Source organism: Lepidochelys kempii, chromosome 23 (genome assembly GCF_965140285.1).
Source record: "Lepidochelys kempii isolate rLepKem1 chromosome 23, rLepKem1.hap1, whole genome shotgun sequence".
NCBI classification, from domain to species: Eukaryota; Metazoa; Chordata; order Testudines; family Cheloniidae; genus Lepidochelys; species Lepidochelys kempii.
This window is the reverse complement of record NC_136402.1, coordinates 9,053,538-9,076,084: the sequence shown is the minus strand read 5'-3', so window position 1 is coordinate 9,076,084 and position 22,547 is coordinate 9,053,538. Positions and strand designations below refer to the sequence as shown.

Here is a 22,547-nt window from a genome sequence, read left to right as displayed (position 1 = left end):
ATATCTCACTACACCTGTTTCAGCACTTTACTCCTCTGATGGTTAGAAACTTTCAACTAGTTTTAAGCCTAAACTTGTTGCTGGCAGGTTTATATTCATGTGTTCTTGTGGTAGCACTGGCTCTTAACTTAAATAATTCCTCCTTTCCTGGTGTTTATCCCTGTGATGTATTTATGGAGAGCAATAGTATCTCTCCTCAGCCTTGGTTCGGTTAGGCTAAACAAGCCAAGCTCTTTAGGTCTCCTCTCATAAGGTAGGTTCTTCATTCCTTTGATCATCCTAGTAGCCCATCTCTGCACCTGTTCCAGTTTGAATTCATCTCTCTTAAACATGGAAGACCAGAATTGCAGAATTTTTCTTGTTAGTCCTTAAGTGCATGACCTTTCGTTTTGCTCTATTAAATGTCAACCCAACCATGCTATTAAATGTCAACCCATTTCTATTACTCTTGTTTTCAAGTTTGTCCACATCTTCTTGTATCATATTCTAGTCTTCTTCTGTATTGGCAATACCTCCAGGCTTTGTCATCTGCAAAATTTATTAGCATGCTTCCACTTTTTGTGCTAAGCTCCTAATGAAAATGTTAAATAATATTGGTCTCAAGACCGATCCTTGAGGAAACTCCACTAGTAATCTCCCTTCAGTCTAACAGTTCACTTTTCTGCATGATCTATTGTTATCTCCCCTTTAACCAGTTCCTTACCCACCTTTTGATTCTCATATTAATCCCTATCTTCTCCAATGTAACTAACAATTTTCCAAGTGGAACTGTATCAAATGCTTTACTGAAATCCGGGTAGATTAGATCTACTGTGTGACAGGTTGGGTCACAGAAACCCCCTTGGGACTGCCACCTGATGTGCTGAGACTACCTCTGAGCCCGTTTTCCCTGCTAGCTTGGGACTCCAGAACCCTGCCTTGTTGAGCCAGACACGCTTTCCTGCTGCAAACACAGACCCGGGTCTGAACCACGTCCCCCACAAGTCGCAGGCTTAACTGAAAACAGCTTAAGAAGTGCTCCTGTCTCCAGCACTCAGATAACCAATCCCAATGGGGTCCAAACCCCAAATAAATCTGTTTTACCCTGTATAGAGCTTATACATGGTAAACTCATAAATTGTTTGCCCTCTATAACACTGATAGAGAGGTATGCACAGCTGTTTTTCCCCGCTCCCCCTGGTATTAATACATACTGTGGGTTAATTAATAAGTAAAAAGTGATTTTATTAAGTACAAAAAGGAGGATTTAAGTGGTTCCAAATAATTTCCCTAAGTTAAGTATCCTCACACCTTCTTGTCAACTGTTTAAATGGGCCATCTTGATTATCACTACAAAAGATTTTTTCTCCTGCTGATAATAGCTCATCTTAATTAATTAGCCTCTCATGGTTTGTTTGGCAACTTCCAACTTGTGTGTGTGTGTGTGTGTGTGTGTGTATATATATATACACACACACACACATCATCTTACTATATGTTCCATTCTATGCATCCGATGAAGTGGGCTGTAGCCCATGAAAGCTTATGTTCTAATAAATTTGTTAGTCTCTAAGGTGCCACGAGTACACCTGTTCTTTAGACAGAACAAAGTAAATTACCAAACAAAATAAAACACGCAAGGCTAAGCCTAGTTTCAGAGTAGCAGCTGTGTTAGTCTGTATCCGCAAAAAGAAAAGCCTAATACAGTAAAAACTAAATGCAGGTAAATCTCACCCTCAGAGATGTTCCAATAAGCTTCTATCACAGACTGGATGTCTTCCTAGTCTGGGCCCAATCCTTTCCCCTGGTGCAGTCCTTGTTCCAGCTCAGTTGGTAGTTAGGGGATTTCTCATGACTGCAGTGCCTTTTGTTCTGTTCCACCCCCTTGTATATCTTTTGCACAGGGTGGGAATCCTTTGTTCCTCTCTGGGTTCCCACCCCTCCTTCTAAATGGAAAAACACCAGGTTAAAGATGGATTCCAGTTCAGGTGACATGATCACATGTTACTGTAAGACTTCATTACCCACTTTTCCAGCACACAGGTATACAGGAAGACTTAGAAGTAAACAGAGCCATCTACAGTCAATTGTCCTGGTTAATGGGAGCCATCAAAATTCCAAACCACCATTAATGGCCCACACTTTGCATAATTACAACAGGACCTCAGAGTTATATTTCATATTTCTAATTTCAGATACAAGAATGATAAATTTATACAAATAGGATGACCACACTCAGTAGATTATAAGCTTTGTAATGATACCTTACAAGAAATCTTTTGCATGAAGCATATTCCAGTTACATTATATTCACACTCATTAGCATATTTTCATAAAATCATATAGAGTGCAGCATCATATACTGCATTTCCTTTGTCTAGAATATCCGTTATCTTCTCAATGAAAGAGATCAGGTTAGTACCAGGCCATCTGCCTTTTGTAAAACCATGCTGTATTTTATTTCAGGTACTGTTTACCTCTGTCCTTAACTAATTCTTTCTTTCAGAATTTGTTCTAAGACCTTGCATACAATTGAGGTCAAACTAAAGGCCCTGTAGTTTCTCAGATCAGTTTCTTTTCTTACATATAGGCATGATACTTGCAAGTATCATACCTATATGTAAGAATATGGGGGGGAGCGATAGTTCAGTGGTTTGAGCATTGGCCTGCTAAACCCAGGGTTGTGAGTTCAATCCTTGAGGGGGCCATTTAGGGATCTGGGGCAAAAATTGGGGATTGGCCCTGCTTTGAGCAGGGGGTTGGACTAGATGACCTCCTGAGGTCCCTTCCAACCCTGATATTTTATGATTCTAAGTCTCCTGTCATAGGATATGGACCCCCAAGTTTGCGAATTCATTAAAAATGCTTGCTACTGGGCTGGCAATTTCAAGTGCCAGTACCTTTAATATTCTTAGATGGAGGATATCTGGACCCTCCAATTTGGTCCCATTAAACCTTGAATTTCGTTTCTACCTCGAATTTGGTAATTTCTGCTTCTATAGCCTTGTTCTCATTAGCCAACCTTCCACTGCCCCCAAGCTCCTCATTACCCTGATTTAAAAACTGAGGCAAAGTAATCATTTAGGTATTGGGCCATACCTGCGTTATCTTTAGTCTTTACCCCATCCTCACTGCATAGTGGACCCGGTTCTTCTTTCCTTGTTTTTTTTAATTTATATGGCTAAAGAAGCTTGTATTGCTGGTTTCTAATTTCCTTTGCAAGATCCAACTCTGCTTGGCTTTTGGCAGTTCTCACTTTTTTTCTCTGCATTTTCTGACATAAACATGAGTTTATTGAAAATAGATTTGTCAAATTCTCTTTTATGAGATTACAAGTTTGGTTGATAACTAGAGCATTGATGTAATAGACGTCTGTAAGGCATTTGTGTTGGTAGCACACAACATTGTGATGAAAAAACAGAATGATCTCAAAATCAACATGGCACACATTAAATGGATTAAAATCTGGCTAACTGAGAATTCTCAAAATATAATTATAAACAGGTAATCATCATCTTGGCCCTATTTTGACGGGGCTGACAGGCTCCCTACCTGACTCTGCGCCTCCCCGGAAGTGGCGACATCCCTCAACTCCTAGGCGGAGGCGTGGCCAGGCAGCTCTGCATGCTGCCTCCGCCAAGAGCACCATCTCCACAGCTGGGAACCGTGGCCAATGGGAGCTGTGGGGGCAGTGCTTGCAGGCGGAGGCAACGTACAGAGTGCCCTGATCGCACTGCGCCTCCCCCCTAGGAGCCAAGGGATGTCGTTGCTTCTGGGGAGGCCTCCTCACCCCAAGGCAAGCGCTGCCCAAAGCCCTTACCCCCTCCCACGCCCCAACACCCAGCCCCCTCCCACACCCAAACTCCTGCTGCTGCTGCTGGGAGAGGGGTGCGGTGGCTTGTGTCTTCCCCAGCAGCAGCCAGTGCAACTGGCTAGGCGCACCGGCTGCTGCAGAAGTCACGGAAAGAAGTCATGGATTCCATGACTGTGACCTCTGACAAACTCACAGCTTTACGGGTAAAGTTTACGGTGACACAAGTGTGAGGAAGTGGTAAATACTGAGAAGGACAGGTTGCTGAAACAGGGTGATTTGGATCACTTGATATGCTGGGTGCAAGCAAATACATATATTAATATAGCTAAATGCAAGGCTGTAAATGTAGGAATCAGGAATGTAGGTCACACTTACAGCATGGGGGACTGTACTTTGGAAAGCAGTGACTCTGAAAAAGATTTGAGGGTCATGGTGGATAATCAGAAAAAGATATTCTGTGTTCATTTTCCTCAGCCAATGTATAACTACAGTAGGCCCAGTGAAAAGGGTTTCTCCATATTATTCAAGAACGTTGCAAGAAACTTCCTCCAATTTTCATACTACAGCCTCTTTTTTTCAGACCAATCATTACCTTTGGGCCTACTTGCCTTGTAGAGTATCTATAAAGGATTTATTAGTTCTAGTGGCTTCTTGAAGACAGGAAAGGTGTCGCATTTACCCTCATTTTGGAATACCTCATGCAGGCTTATTTGGATGAGTAGACTAACTGCAGTACAGCAGTTAACATCTCATTCCTGTAATCTTCAGCCAGGAACAAGTCCCCTTTCCCCAGTGAAGACTGCTCACTGTAGTTGTAGACATGAGCTGTTGCATGGTATTTCTTTCAAATGAATGTATGCAAAGATTGTTTCCACGTTTCTTCAGATGGCCATATCCATATAGTCATCAACCAATCTTGATGAAGTTCCTATGGATGCTGGGCTCATGCACAGAGTTCCTGATCTCAGAGCCATTGACTGAAAATATCCTGCTACCAGCACTGGGCACAGCACCTCATCAGGATGTTCTGAAGATTCCCGCTTGAGGTGTTCTAGGCAAATCTGCTTAATTCAAATAGAGTTCTTAGCCCCATCCCAGTCTGCAAAGGTTTGTTCTTTTTCCCCAGACTGGCAGGATGTGGTATGATGGCTTGAGATGGATATTCACAGATTGGTATCATTTTGTTTCTTACCTTAAAATTTCCTTTTTACTTATTTGTAAAGATCTTTCTAGGTAATCTGTTCCTATGATAATCAAATTTCTCGGTATTTAAAAACAGACCATTACAATCAGTACTGCAGATGGATCATTATTGCTATGGTAGCCCAATGCCAACATTTATTTTTTGGTGTACCTCTCCTCACCTCAAAGCTTGCCTAACTAGCAGTTTACAGAGTGCCTCGAAGGCCACCAGAGGAAGTGAATTCCATGAGCAAGAGCCATTGACTGAAAATGTCCTGCTACCGGCACTAGATTTTTACCCTAGGAACCCATGCTAAAGTGCCCAGCTTACCTTAGCGGCTCCAGTGGAACCTGGGTGGATGGAACACATTTCTTGAGTAACTGGGTCCCAAACTGTTGAGGTCTCTCAGATGCTTTTCCCTGGCCAGCTAGAAGAAGAGCAGGTGACAGCTAAAATACAAATTAGCCTAAAATGAAAAATGACTAACTCCTAGAAGATGCATCTTAGTTGTTCCCTGGGGAATTAACAAAAGAAGCAGGGATGTCTGAAATCACTCATCTTATTTACTTTGAAAATCTGGAGAGCCGTTCTGGCCTCTTCACTTCAGCAAACTCATCACTTCCCTTTATATTTCCAAGGCATTTCCTCTGAAGCAGTGAAAAGGCACAGTCCACAATCGGCTGAATTGCATAATGCGGCAATTTGCTGGCAATCCACTGTTTGAAGTACTAGGTGTTACTGACTAGAGGGGAGCTTGTCATTCCTATATTTTGTATTTGTTACTGGCAGGCTGAATTCTGGAATGCAGTATGTTTTTTTCAGAGTCTATGCCCCTTACCGCTGGTTGAACAGTCACTAGTAGTTGGATTAAAATGTTTGTTGCTGAGATATAGATATATACCCAAATTCTGTTTCATGGGTGAAAAAAGAAAAGATGGTTTTATGGTTAAGGCACAGGTCTTAAGGCAGGGAGATTGGTGTGATATTCCCTTCTCTGTCACAGATTCATGATATGACCTTGAGCAAGATATTGCTCCTCTGTGCCTTAGTTTTTTCTCATTTTTAAAACCATGATATGTAACCTAACTATTTTTCCTAGGGAGTTCAATAACGTTTGTAAAGTGCTTTGAGAGAGACCCAGATGGAAGGGCAGATCAGGCAAAGTATGTGCAGAGTCTGTGCCCAGCTGACTTGAGTAGAACTTAAATGTGTTTGAAAGTGTGCAATGGCTACATGTTTTTGTTTTTGTTTTGTTTTGTCATCTCACCCCTCTGCCTTCCTTTTCCAGACTAACTGTCTGCAGTACCTGGATGCTCGGAACACTCCTCTGCTGGATCACTCGGCGCCATTTGTTGCTCGGGCTCTGCGCATCAGCAGCACCCTGGTAGTGTTACACTTGGAGAACGCCGGCCTTTCTGGGCGCCCGCTCATGTTACTAGGTGAATAACCTGGAGAATCTTGTTCACAAGGCATGGTCTGTTTCCTGGAGTAATCACATGTGGTTGTCTCTTCTTTGCATCTAAACGCCTTTTATTTACTTGGATAACTTCTTTGTTTTTAATGTCTTGAAAAGAGAGGACAAACTATTCTACGTCAAGTGATTGTCCAGACTTGTTCCGCTGTTGGTGCACGTGTGCCCTATGCATGTGAGAACCAATTCTTTTGGTCAACCGTGTCCACTGGCTGCGCAGTCACACATCCCACCCAAGGGTATAAAGGGCAGAGTGGCCCCAACTTTCCCTCAGTTACTTTTTACCACCCATGGCAGTGAGATGAAACCCCTGCTGTGTCTGCTTATTTGGCACATACTGTGATTTTACCTAGCCTTGTATAGAATATTTAGATAGTGTAGTTAGTACCGCACCTCCATGTCAGTCTTCTCTGAAATGCATTCAGCTCCACACACAGGGCCACTTAGACAGGCAGAACTGCAAGGTCTCAATGCATGGATGAGACAATGGTGTAGGGAGGAGGGTTTTAGATTTATTGGGAACCTTTTGTGGGAAGGAGATGCCCATATAGGGTCCACCTAAAGTAAAATAGAACCAGATTGCTGGCATGTAAAATTAAAATACAGCCATATTTCAGGTAGGCTGCTTCATTGACTCTCGGGCTAGATCACCCTCTTCAAAGAGATGATTAAGCCTTTTCAGATGAGCCAGTTGGTACAGCCATAGGTACTTGAAAGGCAGGAGGAAAGATAAGAACATCAGCTCCAGGGGAAGAGCAACCATTCCCTGCTGTAATATTCTCACTGTTCCCTGACAAATCTGTGAATCCATCCATGTCGGCCTTCACTGATGGCTTTAAGGTATTCCAGGACCTGATGAAATGTGTGCTAGAAGCCTTAGACGTAGCCCTGGAAGTGATTCAAGAGAAGCATCACAAACTCCTGGACATGCTACATCCTTCTACACCAGGGAGACTTGCCATCCCCATTAATAAAGGCGACAAAAACTGTCTGGCATCCACCTACATCCATCCAGGTCACGTGATAAAAAGCAGATGGGAGGTACCAAGTCCCTGCTAAGGAATTCAAATGTATATATTTTTTTATTCACACCAGTTTCTGAGCACCAGTTTCTTCTATGGTGATAGTAGTTTAGGACTTCTTCGGCCACAAGATGTATTTGTAGGCTAACCTCCAGTTAGGAGGTTACCTAGGGAGGTGGTAGAATCTCCTTCCTTAGAGGTTTTTAAGGTCAGGCTTGACAAAGCCCTGGCTGGGATGATTTAACTGGGAATTGGTCCTGTTTCGAGCAGGGGGTTGGACTAGATGACCTTCTGGGGTCCCTTCCAACCCTGATATTCTATGATTCTATGAGGCTGGCCTTCCTATCAGGCCCTCCTCTCAAAATATGACTGTCTAAACTGGGACAGTGTCTCTGTGTATAGACAAATGGCCAAAGGAGCAGCAGGAGAAGAAGTCATCTTTCATGGCAGACACACCTCTGACTGCCCACACTTGCTATAAGTTGTGCTGATACGTTTGTTACAGTGCTCATAATGACCATAGTTCGTAGATGGAAATCCGCATCATGCAGGTGAAGAGCTATCAATCCATCCAGCTCACAGGAAATTATTCCTGGCAGGAGCATCCTACTGCCAATTTGGAGTCCTGCCCTTCTGTCTTTCTTACAGCATCAAGGATTTTTACGAATAGGTAATAGCTGTTCTCAACCAACTTCTTCATCATCAAACATGGACAGCCTACTGAGGACTGTTGCGCTGGACAGTGACCATGGTGATGCACAGGACAGTGTGTAGTGAAGTTTCCAGATCTGGCTCAATCGTACAAATCTATGAAACTTTGGGGTTGCCCTATAGGCGGTGCCAGGTCAAGTCACAACATGCACCCCTTTTGAGTGTTGGAGAATTTGAGAGCGCAGTGTCCTGAAGAGTTTTTGTCCATCTTGACGAAATGGTCAAAGAGCATGCAACACTGCTTTTGAATATAATCACTGATTGAAGGGAGGTTAGATCTCTGAGAGATTAAAATATTTGGTATTAAGTTAAACCACTTTATGTTCAGGATTTGGCATTGACAGCCTGTATGGAATGCCTCCAGCTGCTCCAAGTCTGAATAGAGTAGGGTCCAGGTTTGACATTTGTGGCAATACAGGTAATACACAGTTTTGATAGACACACAAAGCTCAGGATCAACACAGACATGTTCTTGTGTCCACAAGAGAGACACAGACTTTATGCAGGAGGCAGCAAGACCTAGTAATTGAAGAATGTCCAGTTTGCTGTGACTGCTTGAACTCTGCTTGCACCCTAGGTAGATAACCTCATCAGCACTCTTGACGGCACTCACTGCACTGGGGGGTTCTGATGGCCCAGTTCTGAATTTCTGGACCATGGTCTTCTGCCATGCGACATTCAATCCCATATTGTGGATGGTGTCTTGGAGATGTTGGTGGGCGGGGCTGAAATTCTCTGACTTCTCAACAAACAAGGGAATGTTGTTCATGTTGTCTTGGTCAGCAAACCCTTCATGATCATCCTTGATTCTGACATGTGGAGTGGCAAATACTAATATACAGTCAACAGCTCAACAATATAATGCTGGGATGAGAATGCATCATTGCCGCACGCCTGGGGATGTGTGGAAATGTGACCAAAGCCATGAACCAGTGTGCACTCTTGCTCCACTACTGTTCTGAAGATCATACACCAGGTTTAGCAGAACATTTAGTACTGAAACTTCTTTCAGTGCAAGCCAAAGTGCTGACCTGTTGACCAAATAAAAGGTAATGTGTTGATGATGATATATGCCACATGAAGTGAGTGGTTAATTTCTAAGTACAGCTCATCTAGAAGCCAAAGAGTAAGAACAGTGTCCATTGTCAACTGTCTAATAGTTAAACATGATTACTGTAGACGACGATGTCCACTAAGGAGTGACTGCCTTCTACCAAGAAGAACATAAACAAAGACCTTTCCAGGGACTGATGATAATGAAATCGGATTGTAGTTGCCTTGCTCGAGGAGAGATCCTGTGCCCTGGTATGCTCTGATGCCGTCTTTCTGTAAGTACTTTGCCTGATGCCCACGCTTAAAAAGAATTGATGTAGGCCGATGCTTACCGGTTCCAAGGCACCTTTCAGCAACTGGATCGGAATACCATCTGGTCCAGCAGCACGTCCATTCTGTAACTTTTGGTTGGTCTTTCACAGGTCGGCGAGTGATGGAGGATGAGGGTTGTTGCTGGGTCTGCTGCTGTGCAGTTTGTCAGGTCACGTAGCTTTGGACGGTCATCAGCAGGTGCACGGTTCAGCACGCTTTCATAATGTTTTTCATCTGTCCAGGACCGCATCCATGTTGAGCAGGGAGAGCCATCTAGTTTCATAATGGGGGATGTTAAAAGGCAGAAGTGTCTGAAGCCAGTTATTCAATGGTGTCATATGATGTAGCATTACGTATACAATCCAGGCGATCTTCACGTCATCTAAGAGGATACCGAGGTTATATATATGCTCCTCAATGGGCCATGTATATTTCATGGCATCAACAGGATCCTCAGGAGACAATGGCCATTGGACTGTTGGTGGATGTCTGGCTTGCAAGGTGGTGGAAGATGCAGAGAGACTGAGTGACAGCTAGTCTGTGATCTAAGTTTGTTGATGTTTCTGTGTCGCCAAAGACCTTGTGAGATTTCATTATTGAGCGATATCTGGCAGTCATGTGGTCAGTTTCTTTCATGACATCCATTATTTGAAATTCAGGTCCAGCGATGGTTGTTATGGGCTCCTGGTTTAGGCACCTTAACAGACAATCCCTCAGTGGCACATGGTGTCAGAAGCCAAGAGATGTATTTGTTTGGTGAACCCAAACCAAAGGAACCTATCATGGATTCATACCCACTTCAATCACAGCCTGTCATGGCATTAAAATCTCCAAGCACAAGCACTGGATTTTTGCTACTAGTTGGTGATAGAATGCATCCTGTTGCATGGGTGATGCATCAGCTGTCGTTGTGGCCTGTGCACCAACGCAAAAGTGTCCATAATGATGCTGGAACCGAGCATAGAGTAAGCATGGAAAGATGGGGTTCTTTTTATTAAATTGTGTGCTAGAAGTTTGTCCAATAAACAAGTGCCACTCCTTGAGTTTGGTGTGGACCTCGAAAGTGGGGGGACGTTGCTTTTTCCTCAGTGACTTGGTTGCTTTTCTGTGGTGCCAGCAGTTAGTCTACAGTGGTTGAGGTCTTTGACAAGAGCTTGTACCCTGTGCCATTCAGCATTAACACATTCCATGTGGTGACACAGAACGTGCCTCTGAAGTCTGGTTTGCCCTTGATCTGGTTTGGTCATTGTGGATGTGCATCCACAAGTGGGGTTTGGGTCGCTTCTCTCCTATGCATGCAGAACATGCCCCTCCTCCTGGAGTTAGTAATAGAAGGGGTTTTAACCCTGGTGCTATTGTCGGGGTCTGTCGTAGCTGGTTGCTTTTATCCCTTCCTCGCCCCACTCTGCCTCCTTGGGATTGGGGAGATACAGAGGAGTTTATTTTTTGGGGACACCAGTCCCCCTTCCCAGGAACTTCCCTGTCAGATGCCATTGGTTTCTGTGGGTGTGGATGACCATTATGAAGATCTCCTTCTGCCCTATACGGCTCATGCATCCGCAGTTGTAGGTCATCCACCTTCATCGCCATTAGAACTTGGCCCTCGTCAGCTGAGTTGCCACTGGCCTTCACTCATTACACTTAGCAGAGGCCCTTATTGCATACTATTGACTGGGGCCAGTCAGACTTGAAGCTTGTGTGGGCAGGGTCTACCACACACTGAAGTAGAGAAGCTTACACCACTGCTACCTGGGTACCAACATCAGGCTCACCCATAATCACCAGTGCATGTCTGAGATCTCTAGGACCCATGACCTCATACACTTATGTCACACAGATGCCAGAGGTCATCTGCAAGGGTGATTTGAAATCAGTGTATATATACCTAGCAGACACCACATGGACATGCTGGTCAAGATCCCAGAAGAAGTTCTCTCCTTGTTAAACTGGTGGAAAGACCCATTCAGGTATACAAGGGTGTGCCTGTCTCTGCACTTCTACCTACCAAGACTCTGATAGACACCCACCCTCAGGAATGGGGGGCTCATCTAGATCCTACAAGGCTCTTCTTGATTGGAGCTGCCTGGCTCTGATAAAGTGGCCCTTTGACAGTCCCTTATTTGTATAAGGGATCCTCAAAAATCTTCATTTCCCAAAAGCCCATTTTTTTCTTAAAGATGGGAAAACTTGTTTTTTTGAAAATGATGACTTTCAATGATCCCTTAGGTAAATAAGGGATCGTTATCAGAGGGCCACTTTGCTGGAGCTGGATAGTTCGAAATGGAGAAGAGCCTTTAGGGAGGCCCTGCAGGGCTTGTCTTGGAGAGTGTGTTGGGGTGTAGATTGGAGCTAGGAGCCCTAGGTGGGGGTGCAGCATCAGCTGTGAGGGAGCCTGGAGCCCCTCCCTGAAAACCCCCTCACTTTCCTTTTCCTAGAGGAGCCTCACTAGCAAAGGGCATGGATGGCAAGAAATGCTGGATCAGGGCTGGCAGCTCCACTCTAGGGTAGATGCAACCCTTAGGGGCGGGTAACTGCTAGTTCCAGTTGTCCTGCTGCTGTTACCAGGAGTTCCCCTACTTCTCCCTGCTCTTGTTCCCCTGGGATGGGCTGACAAGCCTGGAGCAGCTTGCGGAAAGCAAGCAGGAGCACTGCTGGAATGGCTTCTGACTCTGAGGTCATAGGTAGGGTCCTGCTAAATTCACGGTCTATTTTGATCAATTTAATGGCTATAGCATTTAAAAATTAATCAATTTCACAGTTTTAGATGTTTAAATGTGAAATTTCATGGTGTTGTAACTGAGGGGTCCCAACCCAAAAGGGGCTTGTGGGGGGTTTGCAAAGCTGTTGTAGAGGGGTCACAAACTGGGTGAGGTACGCAGAGCTGAGTCTGTTTCCCTCTTTTCTCTCTCTCTCTCTCTCCCCCCTGCCCTCCCAAGAGTGGCTATGCAGGGGAAGAGGAAGTCCGGTCCCTCCCCAGCCAGGTCATGATTAGCAGCTGCAGCCCCAGGCATGGTAGAAGCCCCCAGCTGGGGTGCCCCCCATTCTACCCCTTCCCTACAATAGCTAGATTTCATGGGGGAGATCTGATTTCATGATTTGCAATGTGTTTTTACTGCTGTGAATTGGTAGGGCCCTAGACATAAGAGGCTCCTGCAACCCATGGCAGCAGAGCCAGCTTGTGAGGCAGTGGCAGCCTTCCCATCCTAACACTCAAGCCCCACTGCTTTCCCAGCTCTATCCTCCTTGTGTCCCCCTACAGATATCCTCCTCCAAATATCCCATGTTCTCTGACTGCTGTGCCTTGTTCTTCCAGGCCTCCCCCACAGGACTCACTCTTGAGTTCTGGGTTGGGAGGGACTTTGAAGCTCATTCTCACCCCCTCGGCTCATGGGAGTGCCCCTCTGGGTCATCCCCATCTTGCTTTTTCACATGGGGAGGCTACCAGAGAGGGCCACTGCCCTCCCTATCAAAGGGGGATGTCTTCAGGGGCACAGCTGCTGTCCTCCCACCTCCTGGGAGGCCTAGGCTCGCTCACAGCCTGGCCCTCTATAGGCAGGGGCTAAGGAAGCCCCACCCTTAGTACGATGGGTTCTTGGTAAGGGAAAGTCCTGCCACATGTAGCATGGTACCTCTTCCATAGGAACCCCTGTTTCTAGAGGACACTGAGAGCAGCATTCACTGGGGGTGAAGAGCTGGGTTTTCTTGGCGAATAAGGAATCATTATCAAAGGGATCATTGCTTGCTGGGAGCTCAGAGCTCTGACACACCAGGATCTGAAGAGGGGAAAAACTGGTGCCCCCTCTGGCATGGAACATAATTGAGGGTGAGGCAAGGAATGGAGCCATCTGTGTGCTCCTTCCCAAATACCCCTCATCTACCAACAATTCTTCGTTGGGGGGAGGGGCCCTGAGGTTCTCCTTCCCTTGATTAGGGAACAGTAGAGGGAAGAGACTCCAAAGTTCCCCTTACCCTTCTCACTCCCTCCAGACTTTACCCTTCCCTGTGATGCTGCTCTCTGGGGCAAGAGGAGGTCAAAGCCGTGCAGTGAAGTGGGTCGTCGCTGTGACGTGAGGTGCTGCAGCTTCTCACAGCCGTGGCCCCATTTGTCTGCTTCACAAAATGCCCCCACTGACTCCATGTCAGTCCCTGAAGCCTCTTCTCAGCTCTTCCACCTGTGGGACTCCCTACTACTGCTGACCCCTTCATGGGCAGGAGGGCTGGGGTGGGAGGATGAGGCAGGAAGAGGGTAATTCTCTGAGCTGGGGCTGTGATGCAGGGAAAGGATTAATCTACGGCCAGTGCCTTTGGTAGTTGGAGTATCTGTCGCAAAGGAGCCAGGGCCAATGTGGAGGGAGAGCTGGGCTCTGGAACATGGGGGTTCTGTGAACGTTTGTAAACCAGGGAAACTCAGCCAAAAACTGCAGAGTTCAGGCTGCCCGTCCCTGCCTCATACCCTTCCAGAAAGTGTGTGTATGGGGGGGCTAAACTTAAGCCTCTGAATGCCAGGAAATGCAGAGTTAAAAGGAATGCCTCCCACCCCAGACCACTACCACACCTGCCCTCCATGGAGATTGCCACAGACACTGGGCATATAGTAGAATCTTGTCTCTCCCTAAAAGAATCTGCCCTTTTCTGTGTGTTCAACACAATTCCAAATCCTTGCTTTTATTCCCATGCTCCCCTGCCCGTCACTGGGCTAAGTGTAGCCATGGCAATCAGGGAGCAGTGCAGCAGGTTGCCAGAGCTTGCCCCTGCCACCTAAGGGGGCTTGGAGCTACAGCTGCAGAGCTCAAAGATTCCTGTTCGCTGGCCTGTGCTATGCAGGATGTCAGGTCAGGCTGCAGGCTCGCAATGTCCCTTCTGGCCTGGAAATCCATTAACATTTAAAAAACTTAGCAGCTTTCTCCAATCTCCCTCACCCTTTCTGCTGGCCCCGAGTCTTAGGGAGGGATACAGCATTGAGCACTCCCTTAGGAGAACAAAGACAGGAGGGCGGAGTTAAGGTTAGGTGGGGTGTTGTAGGAGCCATTTTCTGGGTTTCAGAGGCTTTAAGTTCAGGCCTCTCAGTGTTCTGGAAGGGGATAAGGCACCACTGGCAGCTGTTGGTTAGTGAATCACTGCTAGGCTGGAGCTAGGCATCTTTGTGGTCACATCAGACCGCAGGTACAGGCATATTGCAGACAGGTAAGCAAAAGATGGCTTTGCAGTTAATAGGCTATTAGTGTAACTTCCCTGCTATATGCTACCCTTTGAACCATGTTCTTACATCTGTCAGGGATACTTGAGAGAGATTCTCACCTGGGCTGCATGGTCCAGTGCTAAAGTTGTTACTCTGGGTCTAGCATTCTGGTTAACAGGGTGGTTGTGATCTTGGTGTGAAATGCAGAACTTAATGGAAAATTGAAGTTTTATCTCCTCTGATCTGCTTTGATACTGCTGCTGACTAGCAAATCCCACTAGTGCTGGCAGAAGTGTAATGGTCGATTCAGTGCAAGATTATAGCCTACCGTTGTTCTGGGGGCACAAAAGGGGAAAGGGCTCAAGGGGCCACGGCACTGTGCCTGATGTTATGCAAGGCTGCGTGCAGTAGCAGCCCTTGTAGTTGAGGTGAGCAAGGGCTGCTCAGGACTCGTTGCCCTGCTGGTGTTGCCCTCTACGGAGGCCATGGTAGTGGATACTTCACCCTCTCTCAGGATTATGCCGTGCCTCTCCCCATCCCCCCAACGCACACCCCTGGAGACGTTGGGCCCGTGTCTCCTGCAGCTCCACAGTCATGCCTCCCAGACACAGGTTAGCCCCATGACTTTCTTGTCACTATAAAGCATTGAGACAGCCATACTTGTGTCCTGCTGATGATTCTTCTGCCTCGTTAATTTATGCTGATATTGAGACTTTGACATATTATATGAGTAGGAAATTTGCATAAGATAAGTATTGATGGCACTACGAATGGTCTGTATGGACATGTGTTCTTCTGCAGCATCCAGCTTGAATAAGCCTACGATACATGGCCTTGTGTGCCATACAGAATGCATTAACGAGCAGTTAGTAGCAGGATAAACATGCAGACCTAAAGCAGTAATGAAAGAAACCTAAAGTTACGTCTCCTTTGGTTACATGCTGTGTCAAGGTGTCTTGTGGGTCTGCAGGCAGGTGCCCTGCTCTCTGTGGTCTTCTGTTCTGTAGCTGTGTTACATGAGCTGAAGTGTAATTCTCTGTTCTTTGTTTTTTAGCAACGGCTCTGAAAATGAACATGAACCTACGGGAACTGTATCTAGCTGATAACAAGCTGAATGGATTGCAGGACTCTGCTCAGCTTGGCAATCTGCTGAAATTTAACTGTTATATACACATATTGGACCTGAGGAACAACCACATCTTAGATTCAGGTGGGAGATCCTCCTTAGTCTTCGTACTTCCTTTCTCTGAGAAATGTTGTCAGAGCGAGAACTACATTTTAAATGTTCTCAGCTGAAAACATAAAATCTTATTGGATCCTGTGTCACACTCCAAGGTTGGAAAATTTGCCCTTTAAAAGCAAGCTAAGCCTTCATTCCTTTCCCATTCTGAATATTTTTACTTCTCTTTCTCTTTAAGAGTGACTGTTTCCTCCACCCACCCCGAACGTACTGTCTTAATAAAGACAGCGAATGTCTAGTAAATCCTCAGACTTTAAACAGTGAATAAATTAACTTGAATTCTTTAACATGAGGTGGAATATAGGAAGTTATAGTCCCCAGCCTCCACTTTCTTTGGGAACACAGGGACAGCTGATGCTGCTCTTATCTCTGAGACACTACTTCTGTGTAATACCACAAAAGCCCCATTCAGGAACTGAGCAGCACCAGCAGGTTGGAAGGAAGAGTCCTACCTGTTAGACTGAAATTCTGTCTCTGGAAGTACCATCTCCTCTTTCCCCCAGGCAAGGAGCTAGCTTGAGGCGTTTTTGAGCAAAAGGACAAAGGCCTAGGGCTGCTGGAACACCTTGACAGAGAGGTAGTAAGAGGCTGGCTTTCTGGAACTCTTCCTGCACTTTTCTGAGGAGCCCTGCCCAATACAGCAGCAGGCAGCTCCTGCTGTCAAAGGGAAAGTTGAGGTGGGGGCTGGACAATTTCCAAATGTGATCTCAAATTGAGAGTTGAAATGAGTTTTTTAAAAAAGCAGTTTAAGCCTTTTTAAAGAATGATAGCATTGTAAGACCATGTCTGCACTACCCCTTATGTCAGCAAAACGCACGTCGCTCAGGGCTGTGAAAAAACATACCCCTGAGTGACAAGTTTTGCTGGCATAAGCACTGTGCACACGAGCGCTTATATTGGTGAGAGATGCTCTCCTGCCAACATAGCTACCACCTCTCATTTAGGTGGTTTTATTATGTCGATGGGAGCTCTCTCCCATCAGCTACACGAGCGAACTTTCGGCAGCACAGCTGTATCACTTTAAGCTTGCGAGTGTAGATATGGCCTATGTCTTTCTAAGTGCTTGGAGCTTAGACCCAGTTAAGGCACCTTAAATCACTTGAAGGGTCTGATCACAAGCTGTCACATGCCCACAATTCCTGTTGAGTAAGAGCTGTGGCTGCTTGACACTTTTCAGGATAGGATCCTTGAGGTGCCTCACTCCTCCTAGAGATTTCTCAGTGTCTTTTACTCTTTTTCTACTTTTCAAAAGAAAAAACACCAGTGAAATTAAAAGCAGAAACAAATGTCAGTACAAAATTCTGTGTTTTCAGTTCAGTGTTAGCTCAGCCTTTGTGCAGGCCTGAAGTATGTTTGGTTACTATCTTCCTGGTCAGCTGAGGTGCCTATCATAAATTTGGACACTCAGTCTATTTTATTATTTCTGAGTTAAGGTTGTTGAAGTAACCTTAAGTATCTGAATTTCCTGCCCTGATTCTTGGCATCCTTAATGACATCTGCTGCAAACTCTTCCCCCAATTGGCCTTATTAATATGCTGCAGTTAGCAAACAATATTTGGTAAAGATGCATGCTGCAGGCAGGTATTCTCCATATTACATGTGCATTAAGCCTCTTGCCAAAGGTCATACTGGATACCTGTGTCAGCACTGGGATTAGAATCCAGAGCTCCTGTCATGGATGTACATTTTATCCACTGGACACAGGACCCTCCAGGGAAGTCCCTTTACCTACCTGTTTGTAAAGCCATCTGTGGAATGGGGCTAATAATGCCTATAGGCAAGGGAAACAAGGCTCTGGTGGCCTCAGTCAAAAGCTGTTGTATTCAAAAGGTTTCAAAGCGAAATATTTCCTATTATGGGATTTACAAGTTCCACTTACAGTTCTCTGTGAGTCACTGGAGTTTGGAATCCCTGAAGTCTGGAGCTCCTTCTTTATAACTTTGATTTAATTAGTTTTGGTTGCATGTCATTACGGAGATGCTGGGTGTGACTCTGTATGTAAGGTTGCCGCTAATGTTCCATTACCAGGCCTGTTGTGACCCCGCACCATGGGACTGCAGTCCAACTGTTAAGATGAAGGAATTGTAGGCCTACATCTTTCTGTAGCTAATGTAAGCATGCAATATATTTTTGTTAAACAGATTTTCCAAAGTGTGGGAGTGGAATAAGACCGACAGTGTGAGGTTTCACAATAGAAAACCAATGTGCTTGTGATTTTTTTTTTCCAAGCCCCCTGTATCTGAACACTGCCTTAGTGTTATATAAAGAAATATATATAAATATATAAATAAATAAATTGGTTAGTCTCTAAGGTGCCACAAGCATTCCTTTTCTTTTTGCCTTAGTGTAGGAACTTTCCAACTTCTACACACTTACATTTGAACACACAGTTGTGAATCTTATTGGTATTTCTGGAGAAAAAACAAACGTTTCAGAGTTAGGCAGGGAAGCCAGGATACCAGTTTATCAGCAGCAAATCCATCTATCATCTAAAATTCTTCTGCCCGTGTTTGTCCATGTAGATTCAGCTCTTGGTGCACATGTGTCTCTTGTGTGAAATTGGACTGTTTTGGCCAGCAGCATTCACTGGGGCTGTGCCTGGGCCCTAGATGTCCTCATGCACCCTGCCCCTGCCATTTAAGAATACAAAGAACAGAGTGGGCCCCACCATCCCTCAGTTCCTTCTTACCACCCGGACAGTGAGACACAACCCTTTCAGGGTCCGCCCGCTTCTCTGTGCACTGCGCTAGTTGAGATTGTAATAGTGGTAAGTCTTGTTGGCTGTTGATAGCACACACAAAAATCTTTGGTTTAGTCAGGTTCTAGTTTCTGATTAAATGCACATCCTAGCCTCCACATACAGGGGCTCCAGAAAAGTGGCAGAAACAAAACTTGGTATTTAAAACCTGTCCTTTGTGTGATGCTTCAGTGCCACGTAATAATGGGCACTCTAGGTGCCTACTGTGTTTCAGAGAAGGACATATTCCTGAGCAGTGTGTACCATATGTCAGGTTTCAGAGTAGCAGCTGTGTTAGTCTGTATTTGCAAAAAGAAAAGGAGTACTTGTGGCACTCTCACAGATCTTGGGAGACAGGCCAGTCCTTGCTTACAGACAGCCCCTCAACCTGAAGCAAATACTCACTAGCAACCACACAACAGAACCACTAACCCAGGAACCTATCCTTGCAACAAAGCCTGTTGCCAACTGTGTCCACATACCTATTCAGGAGACACCATCATAGGGCCTAATCACATCAGCCACACTATCAGAGGCTTGTTCACCTGCACATCTATCAATGTGATATATGCCATCATGTGCCAGCAATGCCCCTTCTGCCATGTACATTGGTCAAACTGGACAGTCTCTACGTAAAAGAATAAATGGACACGAATCAGACATCAAGAATTAGAACATTCAAAAACCAGTCGGAGAACACTTTAATCTCTTTGGTCACTTGATTACAGACCTAAAAGTTGCAATTCTTCAACAAAAAAACTTCAAAAACAGATTCTGATGAGAGACTGCTGAATTGGAATTAATTTGCAAACTGGATAAAATTAACTTAGGCTTGACTAGAGACTGGGAGTGGATGAGTCATTACACAAAGTAAAGCTATTTCCCCATGTTTATTCCCCTTCTCCACCCCCCACTGTTCCTCAGATGTTCTTGTCAACTGCTGGAAATGGCCCACCTTGATTATCACTACAAAAGGTTTTTTCCCCCCTCCCCCGCTCTCCTGCTGATGATAGCTCACCTTAAGTGATCACTCTCTTGTTACAGTGTGTATGGTAACACCCATTGTTTCATGTTCTCTATGTATATAAATCTCCCCACTGTATTTTCCACTGAATGCATCCGATGAAGTGAGCTGTAGCTCATGAAAGCTTATGCTCAAATAAATGTTAGTCTTTAAGGTGCCACAAGTACTCCTTTTCTTTTTACCATATGTCAATTCTTCTCTAAGCAAACTCAGAAAGGTAGAGAAGCCCGCTTAAAATTGTTCCTCCTGAAGCACTGTATGTAAACCATCTTGGACGCTGAAAGGAAGGACACACAAAGATCTGTCTTCCGGTCTCCCTCTCTGTGAGCACCCTGGTAAGCTGAGATTCCACCCTGAGTTCCTGGGCTACATCGATGAAGAGGCCCCAGTTGTCTGCCTCCATTCCAGTTCCTACAACCTCTGACAGGGCTAGGGAAGAGCACCACTAGTGTAGAGTAGGGGCATAGGTCACCCTACACAAGACTCATAAATGACTCATCTTGAGCTCAACAGCCGAGAGGCAGCCAGTGGCCTGAGAAGGGTTCTTTTGGTGCCCCACTACTGACTGTTAGAGAATGGTGGCAGTACCCACTAAACCTGTGGGCCACGTGTCTCTTGGCACAGATCCTTCGGTACGTGGTGTTTTTGCACCAGCAACCTTGAATCAGCGTTCTTGGTACCTAATATGTCATTACCGAGGGTATATATGGTACAGAGTGGTTTGCCTCTGGGCACAGTACAATAGTTTCCTTTTCTTAAAAGGCTGAGGGTGTTGATAACTAAGTGTCAGCTACCAAGTCATTGGTACCACCTTGACCTCTCGTATCTCCAGTGCAGACTTTGCCCCCTACCCAGTCAAGACGATCCCTCCGTTGGAAAAGGTGTACTCCTTTTGTTCATCCCCATGGGGCATAGTAGGCACTCCTCCCCTTCACACCTTCCTTCCCCTCCTTGGGTAACACAGTGGGGTCAGGAAGAGACGCTGGGGAGGGATCTGTAAGGGACATCAAGAAATGACATAGGGCTCATAGGAACATCCTTCCTGGGACCTGCCTCTCTATATCTCCTACCCGAATGCCATACTCATAATAGCCTTGCTCCTGTTGGATACTCTGGGGTGTGCAGCTGTATTCAAGCAAGCTTTCATCATCGGCCCCCTCTAGGGTTCGGTCTAAACCCATGTGGCCAGGTCAGCTAGTGCAGCTTCAAATCCTGGAAAGGTAGAACAAGGGAAGTGACTATGAACAACATCTACAAGGGGAAAAGCGACTTGTCCCCACTGCAATCTCTTTATCCTTTCCCAACAAGACTAAATCCTTGTATGCCGCTTTCAGTCGATGCCTTCAAGGCGTTCCAGGACCTCTTCAGGTGCATGGCAGAGACTCTAGAAAGTAGTGCAGAAGTCTCTCAGGCTGCAAGATGTCCATGAGTTTTTCATGAATGGCAGGCTCAGCATGCCTATCAATGAGAGGCTGTTGGAGCTTGCAGAAGACCTATGGCACATGTCAGCATCCATCCCAATTGCATCCAAGTGAGCTGACAGACTCCATTCCAAGGGATATGAGTATCAGGGTTGCTTCTGGTATCGGCAGTCCAAGGGAGGCCGAAGCATCAGATTCAAAGAGAGTAGACCTGTCAATGCAAAGTATATTCATCTGCCAGCCTCCAGCTGCACGTGGCTTATTACCAAGCACTTCTGTCAAATACTATTATTTCAGTTGAAACAAACTGTCTCAATATGTGGATGGGGTACCCCACAAATCGCAAGAGGAGATAAAGACCCTTGTGTCTGATAGCCCACACATCCCCTATAGGCTGTACTGGATGCACACCTTGGCTGCCTTGGTGGTTGTGAGATCTTCCTGGCTTCAATCGTCACAAATTCCCAGTAAGGTCCAAACAGCAATTGAGGACCTTCCTTTTTAGGTCAACGAGATTTAATTGAAAGATAGGTGGGGCCTTTGATTCCCTTAAGGACTCTAGGACTACTTGGTGCTCCTTGGGCCTCCATATTCCAGGCCCAAGGACCAAGTAAGTGAGACCACAGGCTTCCTTCAGGCAGCATTCCTCTACCTAATACTGTTACCAACCTCGACGACCTTGAAGTTTCTGAGAAAGAGGTAAATGTTCTAGTGTTGACAACTCTCTGCCTCTTCCTCTGTTAATGCACAATATGCATCTTCCACTGGCAGCAGGTTTGGCATGTTGCTGGTGTCAAGAGCCTGGTAGAACCTCCAGAGGGAGCTCTTCTCTACCTAGCCCTCCACTCTTCAGCCCCCAAAGGGTCCATCTAAAATCAATATCTGCACATCCCCATCCTATCCAGGGCCTTGCTCTGTTTTCCCATCATACAATGGTAAGGTTTCTTTAAAGGCCTTATTCATGGTTTTGCAGTTGAGGAGCCTCTTGCAACCTCCAGCGTAGTATTAGCAGGGTTGAGCCCTTGGCAACCTGTTCCTATACAGTTTATCTCTGGAGACTGCCTTTCTGGTAGCCATTCCATCAGCTCAAAGAGAAGGGGAGAGCCAGACCTTTGTGGTGGGTTCCCTTTATGCAGGGGACAGGGTCCTTCTCAGGCCTCATCTCAAGTTCTTGCAGTTGTTTGAGTTCCACTGGTACCATTTGATTCATCTCCTAGTTTTCTTCCCCAAACTTGACTCAACTTCTGGGGAGGCTAAACTTCACACCCTTGACAGGACAGAACATTCAGAAACACACCCCAGTTTTTGTGGTCTTTGCAGTGACTCATTTCCTCTTCAGAATTATGTGAGTGGGTCTCCAGCTGTATATAAGGACATGTTACGAGTAGGGCTGTAAGAAAA

At 45.6% G+C, this 22,547-nt stretch overlaps 1 protein-coding gene across 3 annotated transcripts in view; it reads left to right on the top strand.

Annotated features, from left to right (window-relative positions):
• PPP1R37 (protein phosphatase 1 regulatory subunit 37) overlaps positions 1-22,547 on the top strand; it is a 171,084-nt gene that overhangs the window by 106,898 nt on the left and 41,639 nt on the right. For all 3 annotated transcript variants that reach the window (XM_078850218.1, XM_073321861.2, XM_073321860.2), the window contains exons 6-7: positions 6,265-6,415; positions 15,779-15,934. In XM_078850218.1, the coding sequence (XP_078706344.1) occupies positions 6,265-6,415; positions 15,779-15,934 (307 nt within the window). The remainder of the gene's footprint in view (positions 1-6,264; positions 6,416-15,778; positions 15,935-22,547) is intronic.